The 22312-nt window shown below is 52.3% G+C and overlaps 7 protein-coding genes across 7 annotated transcripts; 5 read left to right on the top strand and 2 right to left on the bottom strand.

Annotated features, from left to right (window-relative positions):
- Nucleotides 1-25: 25 nt before the first annotated feature.
- ALTATR162_LOCUS2281 (uncharacterized protein) lies at nucleotides 26-1330 on the bottom strand (the record flags this gene model as incomplete). Its single annotated transcript, XM_043309885.1, has 1 exon — nucleotides 26-1330. One exon carries the CDS (start codon nucleotides 1328-1330, stop codon nucleotides 26-28), a length of 1305 nt encoding a protein of 434 aa, XP_043165820.1.
- Nucleotides 1331-1643: 313 nt separating this feature from the next.
- Nucleotides 1644-3998, top strand: ALTATR162_LOCUS2282 (uncharacterized protein; the record flags this gene model as incomplete). The annotated part of the gene is made up of 4 exons (XM_043309886.1): nucleotides 1644-1962; nucleotides 2020-3712; nucleotides 3761-3796; nucleotides 3851-3998. 4 exons carry the CDS (start codon nucleotides 1644-1646, stop codon nucleotides 3996-3998), a joined length of 2196 nt encoding a protein of 731 aa, XP_043165821.1.
- An 896-nt stretch (nucleotides 3999-4894) lies between these two features.
- Nucleotides 4895-6167, top strand: ALTATR162_LOCUS2283 (uncharacterized protein; the record flags this gene model as incomplete). Its single annotated transcript, XM_043309887.1, has 6 exons — nucleotides 4895-4975; nucleotides 5084-5224; nucleotides 5290-5458; nucleotides 5508-5725; nucleotides 5801-5941; nucleotides 6024-6167. The coding sequence occupies 6 exons, from the start codon at nucleotides 4895-4897 to the stop codon at nucleotides 6165-6167; spliced, it is 894 nt and encodes a 297-aa protein (XP_043165822.1).
- Nucleotides 6168-7548: 1381 nt separating this feature from the next.
- Nucleotides 7549-8405, top strand: ALTATR162_LOCUS2284 (uncharacterized protein; the record flags this gene model as incomplete). The annotated part of the gene is made up of 2 exons (XM_043309888.1): nucleotides 7549-8231; nucleotides 8282-8405. The coding sequence occupies 2 exons, from the start codon at nucleotides 7549-7551 to the stop codon at nucleotides 8403-8405; spliced, it is 807 nt and encodes a 268-aa protein (XP_043165823.1).
- Nucleotides 8406-9791: 1386 nt separating this feature from the next.
- On the bottom strand, nucleotides 9792-11601 carry ALTATR162_LOCUS2285 (uncharacterized protein; the record flags this gene model as incomplete). The annotated part of the gene is made up of 3 exons (XM_043309889.1): nucleotides 9792-9940; nucleotides 10012-11269; nucleotides 11332-11601. 3 exons carry the CDS (start codon nucleotides 11599-11601, stop codon nucleotides 9792-9794), a joined length of 1677 nt encoding a protein of 558 aa, XP_043165824.1.
- An 853-nt stretch (nucleotides 11602-12454) lies between these two features.
- Nucleotides 12455-13238, top strand: ALTATR162_LOCUS2286 (uncharacterized protein; the record flags this gene model as incomplete). The annotated part of the gene is made up of 2 exons (XM_043309890.1): nucleotides 12455-12841; nucleotides 12906-13238. 2 exons carry the CDS (start codon nucleotides 12455-12457, stop codon nucleotides 13236-13238), a joined length of 720 nt encoding a protein of 239 aa, XP_043165825.1.
- A 572-nt stretch (nucleotides 13239-13810) lies between these two features.
- On the top strand, nucleotides 13811-22099 carry ALTATR162_LOCUS2287 (uncharacterized protein; the record flags this gene model as incomplete). Its single annotated transcript, XM_043309891.1, has 3 exons — nucleotides 13811-14854; nucleotides 15989-18841; nucleotides 18893-22099. 3 exons carry the CDS (start codon nucleotides 13811-13813, stop codon nucleotides 22097-22099), a joined length of 7104 nt encoding a protein of 2367 aa, XP_043165826.1.
- Between the last annotated feature and the right edge of the window lie 213 nt (nucleotides 22100-22312).

Below are 22312 nucleotides of genomic sequence, written 5' to 3' on the forward strand. Positions count from 1 at the left end.
ATGAGTTGATCTGAATCTAGGCATACTACCTTCCTATCGTCGTCCACTCTTCCACTTGTCGAATATCCATAACCTTCCCATCGGCACCATACCTCCCCTGGGCATCCCACCAGTCTCTCTTAACACTCATCTCTGGTCGCCATCTCATCATCTTTTTCATTCTCTCCTCGCTCTTATCCTCAAGTAGATCAGCGACCAGAGTACCGACTGCAGGGCATGCCATGAAGCCGTTTCCAGATCCTCCGACCGCTACAAGCAAGCGTTGCACATCGGGGTGTTTGTCGATGAGAAAAATACGATCAACAGTATCTGTGTCCCAACAAATACGGGCGAAGCTGAAGTCTCGGTCTGCGAATTGCGGCATCGTTTCGGAGAGAAGAAGACGCATACGTGATGCTGCTTCCATGGGAATCTGCTGACGTGAGAATGGGAGGGAGCGCATCTCTCCATTGTCGTTTGTGATGGGGTTGATATACCCTGGATGTTCATCGCAAAGCTTTATTTCATGTCTTTCGACATCCGGCTCGATGAAGAAGCCGCGATCTACACCGTATAGGACAGGTAAGTTCCGGCACTGCTCTGCTTCTTCGGCGGAGAGGGGGAGATGTGCGAGTGTCCACGCTGTGGGTCGAAGTTGTTGCTTGAAGTCTAAGAGCAGGTCGCTGTTCGCACCAGCTGATAAGATGGTTTGCTGAGCTGTGTGCTCTATGCCATCTGCAGTCTTCGCTCCCAACACTGCGCTCTTGTCTGGACTATACAGTAGCTTGTCAACCTTACCCTCCATACTACCAGTCAAAAACTGCACACCCAACTTCACAGCCTCTTGATGGATAGCCCTCAGAGCCCCACTAGCGAACACCCAGCCTGCACCTTCCTCCTTCCAAAAGCCCCTCCAGCCTGGAAAGTCGCCTTGCAGCACCCCTTCTGGCATCGTCCGTTGGAAATCATGCTTTGTATTCAAGGATGCGGGTAGTATCTTCTCGCCTTTGGCATACTCTTTGCAGCGCTCATATGCTTCATCACCGACAGCGGCCATGATGAAACCCGTGTCGTGGTAGAAGGTTGAGAAGAGGGGATCCATTTTCCAAGCATGCATTGCAAGTTGAGTCAGCGTATTCCAGAAGAACTCTTCATCGGAGTCGGAGTCGGACGGCTCGTTGCTCTCTTCCGCGATCTTGTTGAGGTCATTGCCAGCAGAAATGGGAGAGGGGAATGGGTTGCCATCGAGGACTCTGATTGAAGTGTGACCGCGACGAGCGAGCTCGAGGGCAATGGAGCAGCCCCATGTTCCAGCGCCGATGATAAGGATATTGCTACTCGTCTGCGACATGATGAAAATGTGAGGTGGTGTATATTAGCTGGCTTGGAGGCCTCATTGTGCGCATTCTTGGTGGCGCCACCTTCCATTTCGAGAGCCATGCGTCATCGTTTGGCGGCAAAGGTATTGGCTGATGATGAAGAGCTCACGCAACGCTCATGTTGCAATTGCACCCAGACAAGATTCGTAATGATGCTTTTGCCAAGCTGGAGGGAGACGCGTGAGCACGTGAAGATAGGCACGCTATCTCAAAGCGGCTGGGATCCCCGCGGCGAAACTTCCCCGAGGTCACTCTCAGGACAGAGCCACAATCCCGCACGCCTTGATGATCCGCATACGTCCCATCATACTGCGCAATGCCTGGCGAGCGAACTCATCCGCCAGACAATGGAACCAGTCGCGATCCACTGCCACGACTCCCAGCCGTAAGCCTGGACGCCCTAGAAGCAAGGACCATTACTGGAATGACGAGAAATTATCCATAAACCACAAATATCCTTTGAGTGTGGCTGTCGCGGATATCATACACCCCTACAAAGACAAAGAAGTGAAGCCGAAGAGGAAGAAAACGCGGAATGAAAGCAAACCGGTAGTACAGGGAGGCGTTCACGTTAGAACACAGATTGTAAGTCCCGACCTATGCGGTACGTCATGTCCCGAATTTATCTTCATAGAGCGCGACTGACACGAGCTACTACTAGATGACGTGCTCAAATATGTCAGTCATACGTTAGACAAGCACAAAGGTTGCGACATCCTCGACATCAATCCTGGCGCTGGGCTCTGGTCGCAGAAGCTGCACGAATACCTCCAACCGCGAAGCCATGTGCTCCTCGAACAACGACATGAGAAGTTCAAGGACTTTCTTGATCCTCTCCTTACAGCACCCGACTCCAAGTACTCGCTCGTGAACGAAGATCCACTCGCGTTGCAGACATACCGAGACTTGGTTACAAACGGCGTCTTCCCACATCAGACTGTGCTGGATCCCGACGACCCCCGAGCACAGGAGCCAAATAATACACTGTTAGTCACAGGCTCCCTCGTTTGGGATCTGAGACTCCCCGGTCTCGGTTTCGACTCAATGGCGAAGCAGCTCGCCTACCATTTCGCCTCCGCCGCGTGGACAAACGATCTGTTCCACGCCTTCGGACTAGTGCGTACATTACTCTGGGTGCAGCACGATGACTTCAGCCCTATGATCGCCGACTCTGTAAGTAGCTTGCAGAAGACGAACCGTCTCATGGAGATGTCACAGAGCACGAACGTCTTCGTGGCTCCAGAGCGCGCCCCACGCAGTAAGGGCAGAGGCTCTTCAGGTCGTGACCCGCAATATGAGATAGAAACTACCGTCCACGCTCTGAGGAGAGGGAGAGAGCTCGGCATAGAGCTTCCACTACACCGGCGCGATAACATTCATGATTTTGCTGCAGATGTCGAGCAAATCTCCAATGGCACAGGTATAATCAGTCATAATGAAATGCAGGATTACCTCCGCGAGCAACAACTAGCGGGCAAGAGCACCGTTGGCCTACTTCCCCAAGGCCTTATTGAACATTACGAAGAGATGAAAGGCATTACAGAGAATTATCCTGAGATCGATCTTAACCCAGTAGAGATCGCGGGGAAGAGAACGAAAAGAAAAAAGCCACCTGCTGATCACCCTTACAAGGCCCAAATAAGCAAGTTTTACAAGGAAATCGCCTCTACTGCCCTGACACTAAAAAACAAATCGCTGGTATCAACTGTTGCAGATATAGGGGAAGAAATGTACAAGCTCGAATGCAAGATTCTCGGCATGCAAGATGGCCCTAAAAGGGACTCGGCAATGACCAAGTTAGCCGAACTGGACCAGAAGTGGAATCATAGCATTGAAAGTCAAAACTCAAACTACACAAAGGCATCCGCAGCGGAAATCGATGACCGCCTCGCCATACGCTCGCTGCCTTCTCCCCTTCTTCAATGGGACGCCCGTCCTTTTGAGCCCCTCGTGATGCGCAAAGATGAGGTCTGGCCCCGGAACCGTCTGTCCCTCATCTCTGCCGAACCCATACCCAGACCCGTTGGCGAATCCTCAGACTTCCACGAATGGGTGACAGACTTCATCTTCGGACTCTATACGCATCCCCAAGATGGTGTCAACCATTGCCTTGACAAAATGCAGCACGGACTTAGCGATATCATAAACGAGTGCCCCAGCTTGAAAGATCCGAAGAAAGGTGGTCGGTTGCAAATGGAACATCTCAGGGTCCGGATGCTGACGAAAGAGATGATCATTGAGCTTGTGAAAGCGTACAAGAATTGGCCGTTCAAGGAACCGGATAGTGATCATAGTCGTTATTTCAAGAACAAGCATTCGGGACATACGATTATTGGGTGGGCTTCGCATGAGCAGTAAGCCTCCACATCGGCTGGGTCCATGGTTGCTTTCCGCATTACCAGGGTGAACAAAGCGGAAGTTAACTTGAGAATAAACAAGTATTGACAAAGTTCCGTCTTGGCTAGAGCAACAGCCAGCTAATAAGTTAGTAGACTTAATAGCAACAATACAGTACCACACTCGAAAGCGTCGATTGAAGCATCCGCTAAGAAGACAGTTACGCGTGATTTCCTAAGTGTGGCCGTTATTAGTGTCAAGACAGCCTACGATTCGCAATGCAATACCGTAGTTTTGCAGTAACGGATAGTTGATGAGCCACTCGCAACTCCCGCGGTCCGAGCGACACTCAGGATAGATAATCGCTATTAAGGGAGAGAAGCCGCAACCACAAGAGTGGTCGAGGGTGCTCTGGGGTGCTTCAGTGGGGCATACGCCTTGTGATGTCGCTACCCTAGACGAGCCTGCCTCGAGCGGTGCTAAAGTGATGAAGTGAATCTTCTTACGTTCGGGTCTTGGGAATCTGGTACCAATTTCATTTATACAGACTGAAAGATGCAGATTGAATGCAAGCGTATCTTCTCCAACATTCTAGGAGGCTTCTTAGCAAAGCGGCACAGTTAGGCTACCGTCCTTTCAAGGAGCCGCGCTTGTCATGTAATGTGAATCGCAACTTCTCACATGCAGGTTTTTGAATCCGGGAAGCTTTGGATTTGGCAAACCCCCACACTGCGGCAGTTATTGCGAATGCATACTCCTCATAGCTATTGATAGATGAAAAACAAACCAAATGTTCGGCGAAAGCCGTCGCCGAACGCCTTCGGCCTCGTGTACTACACAATCAACAGGCTTGCATCTGACAACGTCCACGATTTAAGTGGAGACGATCTGGCTTTCATCCGACACAAGAGCTGCAGGATGTTTGGCGGCAGCGCCCATCTCGGAATGTAAGGATTCAAATGAGGCATTGACGCCACTGAATGAGCGTATCTCGGCGGTATTGGTCGGTAGATCGAGCGAAGCTGCGTGCGCTGGTGGAAATGCGGAACGTGGAGATATAGCCCAGGCGGGAGGAGCCGGGCTAGTGGATGAAATAAGTCTAGCCTCTTTTTCCCTGCCGTTCAATGGCTTCGACCCGACTTTCCAACTACCATCATCACATTACTCCCATTCTACCGCTTCACCTAGAATAATTGAAAATGTCCGGAACAGATAATAATCCGAGGAAGCGGAAAGCCGAGCCCCGCGAACGGCAAGATGGCGGCGACAAAAGAGCTAAGGTAAGTTCTTTTCTTCGTGCGACTGTCAAAACTCCGCCCGTCCTTGCAGTTCCATTCTCGTCATGCAGCAGCTGCAGTGAGCTTCATCATGCTGATATGAGACTTTAGGGCAAAAGAACCTGGGATATGCCCCGTAGGGGTGGGATACAATCTCGGGCTATCAAGCCCGGCGATGCGGGCATCTGGGCAACATGCGCTATGAAGAAGGAAGCAAAATCAGTCTCTGACCTACGAGATTTGTTCCAAGAGGTAAGCAGGACCTTGACACTGCACTACGAGTGAGTGATACTACTGGTGATGCTGATTAGTCATAGTACGCTACTACGCTGTATGGGACGGCTGAGTCCAACGGAACGGCTGCAGAAGACAGCTCTGACTCCGAAGGGGGCGACATTGAAGCTGAGATCAAAAAAGAGCTCGCCGATATTCGTAAGCCGACTACGAAGCCATTGTTCACATCCCTCAAGCTCGATACCCAATGCTGTAAGGATAGCCGATCATGCTTCTGGTGGTTCATGCTGACCCATACAAGTGATGTTCTTCAGGACACGCTCACCTATCGAACCTGTCTCCTTTGTTCACAAGATCTGTCAGGACATTTCAAATGGCGCTCAGCCAAAGAATCTACGCTACGTTAAACGACTAACACCCATTACTGCAACCGATAAAGCCACCCCTCAGGGTCTTGAAGCTGTCGCGAGAGAGGTCCTTGCACCCCACTTCCATGGCGCAGATCAAGCAGGGAAGAAGGTGAGTACAAATTTATTCTATCAGTTGATGCAGCCTCGTCGTACAAAGATCTTCGCTAATGCGCGCTGACCCAAGTTTGCGATACGCCCATCGATACGTAACAACAAGGAGTTTTTGAGAGACGGCGTCATCAACACAATCGCAGCCGTGGTTGGTCCTGGGCACAAAGTCGACCTGAAAAACTATGATCTTCTTATTCTTGTGGAAATTTACAAGGTACGGTCATACCCCCACGTCGTACTCACGCGTCTCACCCGCATGGTGTGATGAGATTCGGGCAGTTGCTTACATCCGACAGAACGTCTTGGGTATGAGCGTGGTTGGTCCCGACTTTGAGAAGCTCAAACGTTTCAACATCGAAGAGCTTCGTCAGCCACTGTCTTCTGTCAAATCAGAAGTCGACGGTCAGTCAGGCAAGACAAATGAAAACAACAGTGCTTGAGAAGGAGATGAGCGGATCTGGTGCATGGGATAGCAGTCTCGTGGCTAGAACGCCCAGCGCAACAATTTCCACAAATCGAACAAACCTCCGATCGGGACCACCGTGGCTTGCGTATATGGTTACGCTTGAGATGGAGCAGCCGTCTGGTGAAACATTGGAGCAGCTATCCAGATGCTGATATGAGACCCAGTGTTTTGCTGCGACCCGTCTCCAATCTGTCGGGTGCATATTCTAGGGCTTGCACGGGCCGCCACCATGATGACGAAAGGGCGGCGATGGTGTGGAAGTAGTTGGCTGGCCAGGTCCTGGTAACAGATTGCGCAGGGCCAACGGAGGGCCCATACTGGCCTGACATCGCGCTGATCACAACATCTCACTCTCTACCACCACATTCATGTTCACGTGGTCACTTACCGTCTTTCAGGTTCCATCAGCATGTGCTATGGAAGGACGTTGATCATTGATGCATTCTTCATCCGTTCGTCTGCATAGCCAATCATGATTCGTGATACGCGACATCTTCAACGGACGCCTAGCCGCTTGTGGGTATCCTTGGCGAACGCTGAGAACGCCAACCTTGACGCCTCTCGCGTCCTTCTCCGCCTCCGTACCCGCCTTCACTAGTCCTATTCGCTAAGAGCGAGAGCGCTTACTTACCAGCTCCGTACACCGTACACATGTAAATGACTTTTGCTTTTCGGCTAAGCAGGGGATAGGCGAGAGGGTAGTCGATGTGGCTTGTTGACTGATTGGAACCTCTAGGCGTGCTACTATGTGTTGACTGTTATGCGAATCGTTGTGGCCGAACGAAAGAAATGGCTTCATCAATTGGAATTCAGAATACTCGGTCTTGCTCGGACTGGCGTTACTATGCTTTTGCTTCCCGACATTCATCGGAACATTCGTCATAATCGGATCGAGCTTCGTTGGTATGATAGAAATGGAACACGATTTGAAGTTGTCCATATAGCACCGGGTCTTTCTTAATGCCCGGAGAGTCCTTGACATGCAGCAGCCAGCAAGTTCCGGGCCTCCTCCACTTTCGCATCACGCCAAGCCTCCTGCTCGAATCTAGTACATCGCTACCCAACCCTTTATAATGCATCTTCCCCCGCTAGATGTCGCAATCTACCCCTTCACCAGTATGAGCCGTGGAACGTATGCTCTAAAGCCCGCTCGACCCTCTTCCACCACTTCTTCATCATCGTCATCTTCATCAACATCTTCACGAACTGCCATCGCTACACTCGACTTTCCCAGCATACAAAGAGTGATCAGATCAGTCTTCCGTTCCTCGAAGATCACTGTGCAGCAAGTTGAAGTTTTGCAAGGATGTCTCCACCAAGTCTATCTCACAAGACTAGTAGATGGCAGTCGCTTAATGCTCAAATGCCCACCAGCTTACAATGTCCGACTCCTCCGGCATGAGAAGCACTTTCTGGAAACAGAACGGAAGACGCTTGAGACACTACACGAATACACGCAAATACCTGTTCCTCAACTCATCAAGCACGATACTCATGGCGGACCGCTCGGCACACCATTTCTCATGATGAGCCACATACCCGGTCGCAAGCTCTCGGAACTTGCGCCATACCTTACAGCCGGCGAAAGAAGTTCTATCGACCGTACACTGGGTACTCATGTCCGCGCTCTTACCACACTATCTGCAACTCAGTTTGGTATGACACATCGGGTCTTTGCCAAAAATGGGAACAACTCCTGGCGTGAGGCCTTCCTTGCTCTCCTGGAAGCCGCATTACGTGACGCAGAAGACATGCTAGTCAATGCACACTCGGAAAGCATACGTTACTGGGTTGGCAAACACGCGTACTGCCTGGAGGAAGTCACCGAGCCGCGTCTTGTAGCCCTCAACGTATGCGACCCGGAAAATGTGCTCATCGACGAGCGTACTAAGCAAGTCGCTGGTCTGGTCGGGTTCTCAAACGTTATCTGGGGCGATCCACTGATGAGCGGGGGCATTGCGGACGGCAACGAAGCGTTCTTCGCGGGCTTAGGAGACTATCCCGTGGACACTAGCGGTGCGAGGACTAGAATGCTCATGTGAGTGGTGGGCGCGGGTAATTAGGAAGTTGCGATGCTGACTGTGATAGGTACGAAATCTACAGGGCCACTGTACGGATCGTCACACGCCACTACCGGCCGCATGACGGCATTGATGAGCTTGGTGCGAGGCGTGAGTTGAGCTATGCACTCAACGACCTAGCGGCTATCTAGAAGGTGGTAGCAAGGGGGGCCTGGACTCGCATAAGATTTCCCACGGTGCTTTTGCAGCGAGCTAGTCAGGTGCCGAACAAACATACATGGTGTTACAGGAACAGCGTTTTGGATAGATGGGAACTATGTGTTCTCTCTGAAAGGAGTTTGGGCGTCAAGGCGGGAGGCATGTCTCGCTTGTGCTATGGACGATTAGGCATAGTCATGAGGGTAGTCGCTGCAACTATTACCATCGATTGAATCTTTGCGGCTAGGTGTAACGAGCGGTGTAACAGTGTTACTATGCTAGTACTAAACGCTTGGATCGGATACGAAGGGGCGTACGGAGCTGAGTTCCACAGCATAAGATTGAGCCTTTTGTAAGCTTACGTTATGTCTATACATCCTCTTCACAGTATGGGCTCTGCAATACAACCATAATATCAGTCGACTACGTAGATCTTCGGTCATCCGGAAACGCTAGTAGCTTGAGTTGATAACAGGAGCATTGAGAGAGTGGATGCAGATACCGTCTTGACGTTGTCGTGGATATTACAACTTCGCCTAATGACGCGACGGTACAGCAACCAGGGTAGGCGAACGTTGCAATTTGGAGCAAAATCGCGGTTTTAGAAACCAGTTCGTCTCAAAAACATGCATAGACACATGGAGAATGTAACGCTTTTCCATAATACCCACAAGTACTAAATTACGGAGTGGGTCTGATTACTGTGCCGTCCTTCGCCCTGGTCCATTTATGTATGCTGACAGCACATGCGAACTTCCAAATGCCATACATGTCATGAATCGTCTACCCTTGCCAGCACATGCGTATCCACCGCATACACAAATGCTCCTCCTCGCTCACCCCTGTTTCTGGAAACGAATAGTGGGTAGCTTGTGGAAGCATACCCGCCAATCAGTCACGTTGGGACTCGCTAGATGACACTACATTAGGAGTAGTGCTAGCCAGGGGTAGGCGAAGATAGACGACGCATTCCCGGCCGATGTTCTTCGGATTCGCAAATCCTCAGCCTCTCGCTACTTATGCAAGGTAAGGGTAGTAGCGGCTGAGAGTAAACAAAGTATGTGACGACGAGACTGTGAGCTTTGGAAGGAGACCTTTATTTTTCGGCAGTCTTTCCAATCATGTGACAAGTGCGCAGTCATCTGCTTTTCCATCTGCACTCAATGTCTCGCTCGCTTACTGACATGCGCAGACTTATAGTAAAGAGTGATCACGAGAGCTAAAGACGATGGTACCCCTTTTTGGGGTTCCGCAAGCAGTTGGTAGCGAAGAACAGAACATGGTTTGAGCTGCCGCTTCCCGGAAGATCGGCTCAAAGGATGATTTTTAGGAGAGATACATGATCAAGGGCGCGCCATACAGATATGCTGATCATCGATCTACAGTTTCGCGTTCGATCGGGTTGAGCCCTTCAGCGCCTCGTCGATAGTGAACATAGCTTGTACAAGTTTCTCCTCTCGCAACCTTGGTGCAACAACCTGTACGCAAAGCGGTGTTCCTAGGTAAACCGAGCGATCGAAGTCCGCCCCTATAATGGGTATTAGCAATGCAGTGACTTCATGTATCCTCAGCGCCCTCTATTGAAGTGGCAGTACTTACAAAGTTCCCTATTCGCTTTATCCCAACTCCCAATCGGCTTCGTGCTCGTCATCTCCCCCTCCATATCCGCCTTCTCAAAGGATCTGACTGGCACAACACCCGCTGGGTAATCTAACAGCACGAACGAACTTGTATAGCTCACGCCGTTGTACCGGTCAATGGGCGGCACAGGATGAGGCGCAACAGGACAGATAAAGGCATCGATTTCGCCATGCTTATCTTTCCAGATCTGCAAGAACTCTTTTCGTAGTTGTTCACGCTTTCCGTGCAGTTGCTGCACCTTTGGGAGATCCATGGGCTTCTTACGCTTCAGCCTCGTAGAGAGCCATGGCGAAAGGGGTTCGTTGAAGGATTCTAGAATATCGAACATGGCGTTTCCACCCTCAACACCGAAAAGTGCATTGGCGAGGGATTGACATTGGGAGAAAAGTGATGTGATGTCCATTTCAACGACCTCAATCTCAGATTTCTGCAACTTATCTTTGACTTCGTCTAGGATGTTTAGGATTGGAGGATGTGGTTCAATGACCCCATCTCTTCTGACGATACCAATTCTTAGCTTCCTTCGTGTTGTTGACAGGGAAGACCATGGTGACGGTACAACATCCGGGTCCATGTCCCATGGTTGTTGAGTTGATACCGCGGAGAAGAAGAGTTCAATGTCGCGCATAGTGTGGGCGAGCGGTCCTGCACTGGCTGGAATACCAACTTTTGTCGCTCCAGGTAGCATACCGCCCTCTTGCCCAGCGTATGGTATGCGTTCCCAGCTTGGCTTGATACCAAACGTTCCATCGCACATGGCAGGTATCCTGATACTGCCGCCGACGTCTGTGCCCACGCCTAGCACTGAGCCGCGCATTGCGATCAATGCTCCCTCTCCACCTGAACTTCCACCAGCGGTCACAGCGGTATTGAGTGGGTTTGTAGTGCGTCCAAAGATGTTGTTGTGGGAATCCAGAGCCATGAGCGTTTGGGGTATGTTGGTCTTGCAATACAAGACTGCTCCAGCGCTCAGTAAGCAATCAACTAGAACCGAGTTTTCTTCTGCTGGCTTAAAACAGAGGGCCGCAAGACCAATTGAAGCATCGTAGCCACGCAACCTAAAAGTGTCCTTCAGTGAGACAGGCACGCCATGGAGAGGTCCAAGGGGTGCTTTTCCCGAAGCCAGATGGGCGTCAAGCTCTGAAGCTCTCTTCAACGCGTCGTCAAAGAAAATCTCCGTAAGGCAGTTGGTGAGTTGGTGGGCGATTGCCGCTCTCTGCTCCAACGTCAGATATTGATCTGCTGTGAGAATCGCAGATGTGGTTTTAAGGGACATACTTTACAGAAGGCTCTCGTTACATCGATGCACGTTAGTTTGTTTGTCTTGATGGCTTCAGCCAGCGCCACGGCATCATAACGTTCGGTGATGTCCAACTCTTTCTTCGTCAAAAGTCCAGACTTGCGTGGTATGTCAGTGTAGCTCTTGACATGGGCTCCTGGGAAGCTATTCAACTTCCACTCATTCGGTATCCGTTGAGCTTGTTCTTCCTTCTTCCGCTTTGCCACGGACTGCCAACTGGCCTCTGATGATGAATCCTTTTGTGACATTGCGATATTTGCGTGTGTTGAAGAGTAACGTTGTGCTGTCGCAGAGATGGTGGATGTTGGGGTAGAAGCCGAGGTATACCACAAGCGGACTAGCGCCCTGAGGGGTAGGGAACGTTGATTGCTGACTTTCAGGGCCTCGTCGACTGGAGGCGTGCAAGTAGATAACTTGACGCTAAAGCAGCGTCTTTCGCAATTTGCTTTACTATATTTCCTTCCTGCTCTGCAGATTGCGAGCCTTGAAGCATACGCGCACTTGGGCATTGGCCTCGACATGGCTTCCTTCCAATCACGCTCACCATCTGCACCACTCTCATACACGAGGCTCTGAACCGAGAACGAATGCTATTCGATACCAAAAACTTGATTGCGTAAAGGTGCAGGCTGGAATGCCTACCCGAAAACGGCAGGACTCCTTGCGCTAGGGAAATGAAGCGTGCCAAAAGAATGTTGGCAGGATGAGATAAGGATAGCGACGACGAAGAATCTCAGACAATGACCCTGGAGCCATTACTGCCGCTCACACCATCCTTCGCGCGGAACGGTCACATGTCTACGTGCTTCGCATGGATCTTAGTTTGCTGACATCTGAGATGGCGGGAGTCGCGATCGCGTCTGTAATCCCTGTTGCCGTCAAGAGAGGGCACGCCACAAGCGCCAATCTAGTGGCATCCCGTCTCCTGCCCCGGAATATTTTCCCACTTGGCCCTGGCTGGCACCGCGACGCACGCCGTGCCCCCATTGCTAGCAGCCCACTCATTGAGACACGTCGCACTCGCTATTGTACTCCTTTTTCTTCTTTACTCTCCATCACTTTGTTACCTTTGTGTCTAATTGCATCTTCGCATCTTTCGCCATGGCCGCCGGTAACTTTTCGCTGCCTCCGGGCCAACACCCTTACTACCCCATTGAGAAGGAGATTGTAGGCTATCTGGCCAACAAATGGGGCACGCTCGACCTGCTGCTCATGTTCGCTGCTGGATGCGTTGCCATCTTCAGCGTCACGTACGTGATGGTGAAGCGTCTGCGCCCCAATGCCAGCACCGGCGACCTTTCCACCATCATGTGGTTTGTGCTATGCGGCTGCATACACTCGTTCTTCGAGGGCTACTTCGCCTACAACTTTAGGAATATGGGCGGATTGAACGACCTCTTTGGACAGCTGTGGAAGGAGTATGCGCTGAGCGACTCACGTTACTTGACCCAGGATGCCTTCGTTCTGTGCATGGAGACTGTCACTGCTGTACGTATATACCGCTCCTCTCGTTGCCCCAGGAACAAGCACAGCGACTAACACATCCTCATAGGTTTTCTGGGGCCCTGGTTCCTTCCTTTGCGCCTACCTCATCTCCATTGATCACCCTCTCCGTTACTCGGCCCAACTCATCGTCTCGCTCGGTCAGTTCTACGGTGACGTTCTATACTACGCTACATCGTTGTTCGACCACTACATCCTCAACCTCTCATACTCGCGCCCTGAGCAGTTCTACTACTGGGGCTACTTCGTCCTGATGAACGCTTTCTGGATCGTCATCCCTGGATATCTCATGTACCAGAGCGTCATGGCTACATGGAGCGCGTTTGCGGCTGTCAACGATGCGGCAAGGCTCGTTGAGAAGATGGGAAAGAAGCGCAACTAGAAGGATGCTCCGTGCATTAGACGTATAGACACAGTTTCTGTGGAGAGAGGGTTTTTACTGTTGGAGTGTAGGCGTGATGGGACTGAAGACATTGTTACTCTGGATTCATTGTTGGGATGGGTTGCAAAATCATTCTGGATACAGGGGCGGTATTTTGATACCCTAGATTTGAACGCGCATCTTGGTTAGATCGTGCTTAATTGATAGGCTTGAATAATGCTAATAGAAGAGTATGGCAACGAGACCCGAAAAAGGAGAACTACTGTTCTGCTCTTTGAATCTCCGCATATAACCCCGAAAGTGCCGATCACTTGAGTTAGTGCTGAACCTAATATTGACATTTTTCGTGCCGCAAGCTCGATCCTTGCCGTCCATCACGTACAACCCGTACATACATAAGCCATTGCCAAAGTTTCCCATTTCCTGGACACGCTAGATCTGGGGACGAAGCCTTGATACTTGCGGTCATGTACCTGTCAATTACTATCCTTGCACACCTGTGCCTCCTCAGCTTCTCAGCCACAGCCCTCCCTAATACCGGTAGCCATGCCTCCCATCCTCTTTCCGTCCAGATGGCTGAATCGATCATCTCTCGGAACCAGGGTATCCTGGAAAGCCAAACCGATTCGTCGGCCCTTCTGCAAGCCGGATTCATTCAAAAGACGTTCCGCCAAATCCTCTCCACCTATGCAAACACCACTCTAGTACCAACGCTCAACACTTACATAATTAAAAGCGTCGACTCCATAGTTCCTGTCGTCTCCAATGCAACACGCGACACGACCTATCCATTAGATCGTTTAAGTAGCGGAAACGGCTTACTGCGGCTATGGCGGGAAACCGGAGAAGAAAAGTACAAAACAGCAGTTGAAGCATTGAGGAAGAGCGTGGACTTGCAGCCAAGAAATACTCAAGGCGGGTTATGGTATTACGTCTATCCATACTGGAGCTATCTGGATGGCATGTTCAGTCTGACACCTTTCCTCACTGCATACACCAATGATCTCAACAACCACTCTGCAAACGAGAGTGTCCTGGAGGATGTAGTCCTCCAACTTGACCTCCTATGGCAGCACTGCTACTCCGACGAAACCGGCTTACTAGTCCACGGCTACGACGCTTCTCGTACCGCAGTATGGGCCAACAACATCACAGGCGCGAGTCCGCATGTATGGGGACGCAGTCTAGGATGGTATTGTATGGCACTCGTCGATACACTTGAACTGCTGCCCCCAACTGCCCGTGAGACACGACGGTACGTTGAAACGCGGTTCCAGCAACTCATGCCTGCCGTCGTAGCAGCGGCAGATGCAAAGACTGGGGCCTGGTGGCAGGTCATGGATCGGCCTGGTCAAGAGGGAAATTACTTGGAGAGTAGTGCGAGCAGCATGTTTGTGTACGCTTTGCTCAAAGGGGTGAGGATGGGGCTACTGCCTACGCACGCCGTGTCGAATGGTACTGTGTCCTACAATGCCGGGCAGAGTGCATTTGTGGATGTGGCCAAGAGGGCGTATGGATACATTGCTGATACCTTTGTTGTACACAATAACAACGGAACCTTGGGATGGAACGGCACGGTTGGGGTGTGTAGTTTGAACTCTACGGCTAGCTATGAGGTAAGTGAGGTTGAGGTGCAGAAGTCTAAGTGGATACTAATGAGGTGTCATAGTACTATGTGGGGCAGCCGATTGTTTACAACAGTGTTCTGGGATCGGCGGCATTTGTGCGGGCAAGTTTGGAGGTTGAGAGATGCAGCATTTAGCGCCGTGGTGGATGAAGAGAGGATAACGACCATGAGGACATCGTGTCTTGGCGTTTATCGAGGACGTAAAAAGCAGTTATAGGAGACTAAAATAAACTACGAGATCGCCTTGTCGTAAAATCTCCGCGAATAATGTCTTCGGTAATTTGACCAATCCTTGGTATTCTGTGTACATGTGCGAGGGCATAACAACACAAAACCTGTTGTTGTTCTTTCTGCGTTGTATTGCCAGGGGTCTTTGACTAGGAAAATGGCGGGGTTGGTTCGCAAGCCAGTCCACATCGTGTTGATTGTGCGGATCTTGGATGTGGTTGTAATGACAGAAGATGTCCAGCATGGGGTTGTTGATCGAATCGTGGGTCAACGTGGTGCACTGTTGCTTAGGCGAGCACGGCCGTCATGGATGTTCCCGCGGATAGCCCAACCTGACTGGGCTGCAAGAGAGTAATGTCTCAGCCATCATGTAAACAAGAGGCTGGAGAGAGGCGGATTTGACGTCGTATAGACCAAAACACTGCATAGGAAGTTTATGCTGATCGCACACAAGCACCATCGGCTTATCGCGTTGCTTGTCGCCCGCCCACTGGAACGTGCTGCACACTTGGCCAGCCCGGTTTTACTGGCGGCCCGCATCCATTATTGGGTCATCAAACATCACACCGTCCCTCTAGCAGTTCGCTCGCCCTGCGCTACATTCCACGTTCCCCTCTGATGGGGTGACAGCTTTCACCACCACTCACTTATACACTCGCTATTTGCATTGTTCCGCCCCTCTGTCACTGTATCTACGCACGCAGAGGCAGCTTCGGCGTAGCTCTGGAAACGGCCCGTCAGCCACAGCCACGCAGAACACCAAAACACCAACACACACGGATTCGCGCATCTACAGCCACTTCGTCCCCGCGACGCCTGCCCGCAGCTCCAATGACACTGGGACTCGATGCCCGCATCCCCCCGGCCTAGTGACCCTGAGAATACGGCTGGACAGAAGAGAAATGGCACGCCGGGCAAGAAGATGGGCGCGACGGACAAACAAGCTGCCATGGACGGCAAGGACTTTGCCAAGGCCATTGGCATCAACAAGCCTGCCAACGTGCGCGACAAGATAAAGCGCTGGCAGCAGGAGGTCGACCCCGAAGTTGCGAGCAAAGAAGACGCCGGCGCATCCGCTCCAGAGACCTCCACCAAGCTTGCCGCCTCGCCCAAGCCGTCCATCACGCCCAAGTCAAAACCCCTCGACGACAAGCCCAATTGGAAACCCGTACACGAGCGAGGAAAGTCGGTCGGCGCCAGTCCAGAGCGTCCAAGCAGCGCAAAGAAAACACCAGTCCCGCACAATGAACTGGACGAGGATTTGCTCACAGCAACAGCGCCTAAGAAGCGCGTCATCAGCGATTCACACTGGCGTGCCAAACAGTCACCACCAAAAGATGCCGCTGGTCGCCCACTGCCAAAGACGATCCCGAATGCCTGGGTGCGCCCCTCACGCATCATTCCCAAGAAGCCTCCAAGCCCTGAGCTTAAGCCATTGGCTCCCGTCACGCCCCAGTCGAATCCTCTTTTGCCCTTTGCTGAATATATAGGCAAGAGCACAGGACAGAAGAAAGCCCCACCGAAGCTCCGCAGACCGTCGAAACCGTCGAGCTCAGAGAACGATCAGCGCCCGGCAAGTAGCGGGGCAGGAAGTGGGAAGGACGCGAAGAGTGACGGGGCGCCCTCAGGTTCCATCTCGCCACAAGCCGAGAAGGAGAAGACAGAGATGGTGAGAGTGAGACGTAGCAGACGGCGCGCGCGAACATCACCACGGGCATCTTTGTCGGCAGAGGATCTCATGCCCTTCACACCGTGGACACGAGGGACAGGACGGAGATCCGGCTCAGTGCAAAGCGATGATCCCCGCAATGTTGTCACAGTCGAATACGCAGAGAGCTCAGCCCCGTCCATCAGCGAGAGTCGAATCACTTCGCCACGAGACGATGAACTGCGAGAGAGGCGGCGCCGGCGTCGACCGAGAAGCAATGGCGCTCGCACAGAAGACGAGAGCACCAAACCCATACCAAAGCCCTCACGGAAGAAGAGTCGCAGGTCATATCCGAGGACCCAAGAAGAGGCTGCTACACCATTGATCGTCCCAGCAGCCCAAGAGACGACCACTCCCACGAAGCCATCAGGAAGCCGCTTAGAAGCCTGGCTCAGCAGCACGCCCGATCCCCTGGCAGGGTCCAAGCCACGACGCAGACGCAAGTCCAAAGAGTCTGTGTCAAGTCCAGAATCCGCTTCCAAGGCCAGCAGATCAGAGGTCACAGCGTCCACCGACGTAACACAAGAAATCCCAGTCAAGAAGACGCGCTCGCGCCGCAGACGGAAGTCCAAGGAGTCCGTATCTTCTCTTGACCTACCCGCTACGGTCGAGGCATCAGAGGTCACTACCTCCACCAGGACAACACAAGACGAGCCTACCAAAACGTCACCACGAAGGCGACAGTCAAAAGAATCGGGCACATCTCTCGACATACCTTACAAGGCCGAGCAATCAGACGTCAGTGCATCCACCGAAACGACGCGGGATGAGCCCGTCGAGAAGCTCCGCCGTCGCAGCAGTGGTAGCGGTAGCAGAAGGCGAAGGAGACGATCGAGCCGGGAGATGACCATCAACACCCAGAATCTCGATGAGGCCCCGTCTACCGTCGTCTCAGATACCACGACCGAGACAACGACCCAGGACCAGGAAAGTGAGGTATCTGTCACCCCAACACCCTCACTCAAACGCCGTGGCGCAAAGCGCGGCCAATATTCTCCTACCAAGGGCCGCTCTATGTCCTCCCCTCTCCGCGAGTCTACGTCGATTGATGACATACCCAAGGAGGATGTCACTGACCTAGACGCTGCTTCCTCTGCGCCTTCTTCATCTGTCGATGCACCAGTACCTGATGCCATGCCCATGCCTTTGCGACCACGAAACATTCTGGGGCCGCGTATGTTCCCTTCCACTGGCAAGCGCCTTTCAACTATCGCTTCGTCGCGGTCAGCCCACTCATCGCAAGTGCCAGCTTCTGATACCATCACGACCATTTCTGAAGAAGCAAGCACCGTCCCTGGAGCACCTACATCAGATGTAGGCTCGTACTTGAACCCGGAAACCTCGACCATCATTAGTCGCCAGAGCACCCGGCGGAGGAAGCTTGCCAGCCATGCGGATCTCATATCAGTGCTTTCCATGCCCAAGGCAAGCTCGAAGTCGAAGAGCATCGTTTCTGCCCGGAGTATCCGTACCAATAGAAGTCGCTTGGCCACTGCCACCATCGACGACATCATGAAGGAGCTCTCCTCCGATGAAGAAAAATATATGCGTGAGCTCCGCACCCTGGTCGATGGTGTTATTCCTGTGCTTCTCAGCTGCGTCCTTTCCAAGTCCGAGTCCGCTATCGCTGCTGGTCTGTTCTCTCGCTCCTCCAAATCAGACCCAAGTGAAGTGACCAAGCCGATCGTCGACATGGGCGTCTGTTTAGAGCGACTTAAGAACCTGCACAAGCGCGTCCCCAAGGAAGACTCCGATGCGCTTATTTCATGGGCTCAGAGTGCACAACGGGTGTACTCTGACTACATCGCCGCATGGCGCCTCGGCTTCCAAGACGTTGTAATTAGCCTTGCGCCAGCAGACGACGATCCCTTCAAGCCCGCAAAGGTAGTCAACGGGCCAGACGACGGCGCGCCATGGGACGAAGGCATGCCGCGGAACGCTGAAGGATATGTAGTCAACAGCGATGGCGAGCGTGTCGACGTCGCCTATATGCTTAAGCGCCCACTCGTGCGACTGAAGTATCTGTCGAAGAGTTTGAAGGTATGTTAAAGTAATCTGTTTATGCTGCCGCAAGTACTGACATTGACCAAGGGCATCAACCACTTGAAACCGTCTGAGCGCGTAGAGCAAATCTCGAAGATTTTTCAAGATTTAGTTACGACAGCACGCAAGCGGTCGAACGACGAACAAGCCCGCCTCGAAGACGAGGCTGCGGCTAGCGTTGATCCCACTCGCGCCCGCGATCCCCGAAGCCTCGCCCCTCTTGCGGGCGTCCGGGTTGATCCTACACGCTGCGTCCGAGCCAGAGACCATTTCGACCTACATCTCTTCCATTCGAGTGGTCAAGAGATGAGTTGTCGCGTTGAGATCTTACTCCGCGACAACGCACCAGGTACGGGTGTCGGAGGCGATCTGCTGTTCTGTGAAGTCGACTCTACAGGACGGTGGTTGCTCCTCCCACCTGTTCAGCTTGGTAACGCATCTGCACGGAATGGCGATCTGCAAGGCGAAATAATCGTCATGATCCGTGGGAAACAAACTGATGGATCAGAATGGAGTGAAGTCATGTCCTTGATATCCGACGATGAACAGGCTGGCTTCGAATGGGTACAAATGCTTGGTCTCAACCCCATCCCACCCCAAATCGATGAAGTCAGGAAGAATCAGACTACATCCAACAACACACAGAGGCCGACCAGCAGCCATGGATCCTCTTCTTTGCTTTCAGCCATGACTCAATCTACACTTCCACAGAAAAGCAGGACACCAAGCCCACACGAGATTGACATTCCTATCGGCGAGCAACATACTGAAGTATCAAAAGTATGGCACTACGACACCCCCGATAGGCGCAACCAGTCCCGTACCATCTCGCCTATAACCCCACCCAGTGGTGATGGCTCTTTGAACAGCAGGGCACATGACTCAGAGCCCCACACACCCGTTGAAGCCATGCATACGGCCTATCAACTCCTCAATGATCCCGACCGGACGCCTCGCGGTCTTGATGAGGCGGTGCGTGCGGAAGGCACCGGTTCACCTTCAAGCTTGAAGCGAACGAGGGCTAAGAGGCTATCCAAGAACCCTACTCTTTCCCCACACTCAGCACGGCCGTCCCGCCAGATTACGCTCGAGGATCCGGCTGAGCCAGAGAAGACTAAGTCGCCAGCACAAGAGGCTAAGCCACGCCGAAAATCTACTAAGAAGCGCCCTCAAAAGAGCTACAGTGTCTGGATGCCATCCTCTCAAGTAGACGATTCCGACGAGTCTGAGGAATCTTACAGTTCTGAAGAAGACAGGAATACTATCGTGGACTCCGAAATTTCACCACCTGGCTCGCCTCCCTCTCCACAGCGTCCACAAGCACACAGGCGAGTCTCCTCCGTTCCCTCACTGGAATTACCGAGCATCCCAAGACAAAGGAAGTCAAGCCGACCTTCAACACCAACACAGGATCCAGAGGATGAAGATGACCATATTCGAGAAACCTCAGCCTCTGCGCCACCGAAGCTACACGGAAAGAGCCACGATATAATTGTCCAAGATATTGTGGAACCCAAAGCAGAGGTTGAGGAGCCACCGCCAACACCGCCGCATCGATCCTCTAGTCCAGCAACCCCTGTGACCCTCAAGGGAACCAAAACGCCTGTTTTCATCCCGACGCTACCCGGTTTTAAGAACAAACGGCGATCATCGTCACCCTTGAAGCACGAGTATGAACCTTCTACCTGCACGGAGGAGTCTAGCGAGAGCGAGGAAGAATCCCCCTCTGAAGATGAGGTGGACGAAGAAGACGAAGAGAGCCTCACTTCGGAGTCATCAGAAGATGAACTTGATGACGACGTCCCCATGCCACTCATGCCAATCGGATACCTTGGGCCACGCGGGTACCCTGGCCGTACTTACACCACTGGCAGAGAAGCCAGCCGTCCTACCCCAGTAGAGAAAGTAGAGAAGGCCGAGAAGGTAGAGGATGAGACTAGAAAGTTCCCCAAAGTCTCACCTCCCGCATCAATATATACTCTCCCCAACGGCACTATCACCCCATCACAATCCGCGTCGAACACACCATACAGAGCTGTTCCGCAGGGTTCCGGCAAAGCTTCAAAGACCATCGCATCCATCTTCGCTTGGTCTGATGCTGGCCGATGGGACAGTCTGCATCCAGACGAATGTAGTATCGTCGTCACGCCAGGCAAGATCGAGGTCTTCGAGCTCTCAATCAACCACTCCAAGCCTTTCCTGGCCGACGGTGACGAGATCATCACCCCCGGAGGAGGTGCTCCCCTTATTGCGGTTGAGCTTACCCCTCTGGTGCCGTTGCGCAAATCAACGGCCATTGATATCTCCATTCGGTCCCCACCTACCGCGGAGTCGCGCATCAAAGCTGGCAACAATATTATGTTGAGAAGTCGCAATGCAGCAGAGTGCGCGCAATTATACGCCATGATCAACCAATCCCGCATAAACAACCCCACCTACATCGCTCTTCAAAACGCTCGCGGCCCTTACGGACAATCGAGTTGGGCCGAGGCGATGGACCGCCAGAATGCAGCTAGAACAAGTACTGAGTCTTCCGGTTGGCTTGGTGGCACACTAGGCAGGAGAAGCAGCTACCGCAAGTCAAGCACACGCGCTGCTTCTATCTCCGCAGCGACTGAATCCTCTGTTGGCACTATGAACTCCGCCCTCCGCTCGGCATTGGGTCGCTTTTCATTCGGCAAGAGCGGTGTCTTTAGCATCCGCAACTCGACACTCGGATCTCGTAGTACTGGTTCCTCGTTCGATAATGGCTCTAACTCCCGACCTGGCTCTGGCGCAACTACACCCACCGGCGATGGGGCACGAGCGCCTGGTGCACCAGCTGGAATTACAAACACCAAGTGCAGGCTTTACGAACGAGAGTCACTTAAGAAATGGCGCGATATGGGTAGCGCACGGCTAACAATCATGCTGCCCTCACCCAACCCGAGCGAGCCATCCTCACCTATCAATCCACGACAGCGCGCGCCCGGTACAAGAGATCACACACAGGAGCGACGCATTCTACTCACTGGCAAGAAACATGGCGAGATACTGCTTGACGTCACATTGTCCGAGACATGCTTCGAGCGTGTCGCACGCAGTGGTATCGCTGTCAGCGTATGGGAGGACCACCTGAACGAAGATGGTCAGGTTGGCGGAGTAGGCAAGACTGGTGGCGTCTTGGGAGCAAGAGCGAGGGTCTTCATGGTGCAAATGAAAAGCGAGAGGGAGTGCGCATACTGCTTCAGTCTTCTGGGTAAGCTGAGGTATTAAGCCACACACACGAGGACAAACAAGGGATTGCACCACCAAAACGTAGCATCCCACAACATACATCCGCTACCTCGTCACTACTATGGATTTCGTGCTTTTGTACTGCGAGCAAGCGTGGCGTTCTTTCACGATTTACAACCGGGGGGGTATTTCAAGAGGCTTTCTGCGATACCAAATTCCCTATACAACTTTCGCTTTGTAATACTGCTTCAT

This window comes from Alternaria atra (assembly GCF_907166805.1).
Source record: "Alternaria atra isolate CS162 genome assembly, contig: 21, whole genome shotgun sequence".
Taxonomy (NCBI): Eukaryota; Fungi; Ascomycota; class Dothideomycetes; order Pleosporales; family Pleosporaceae; genus Alternaria; species Alternaria atra.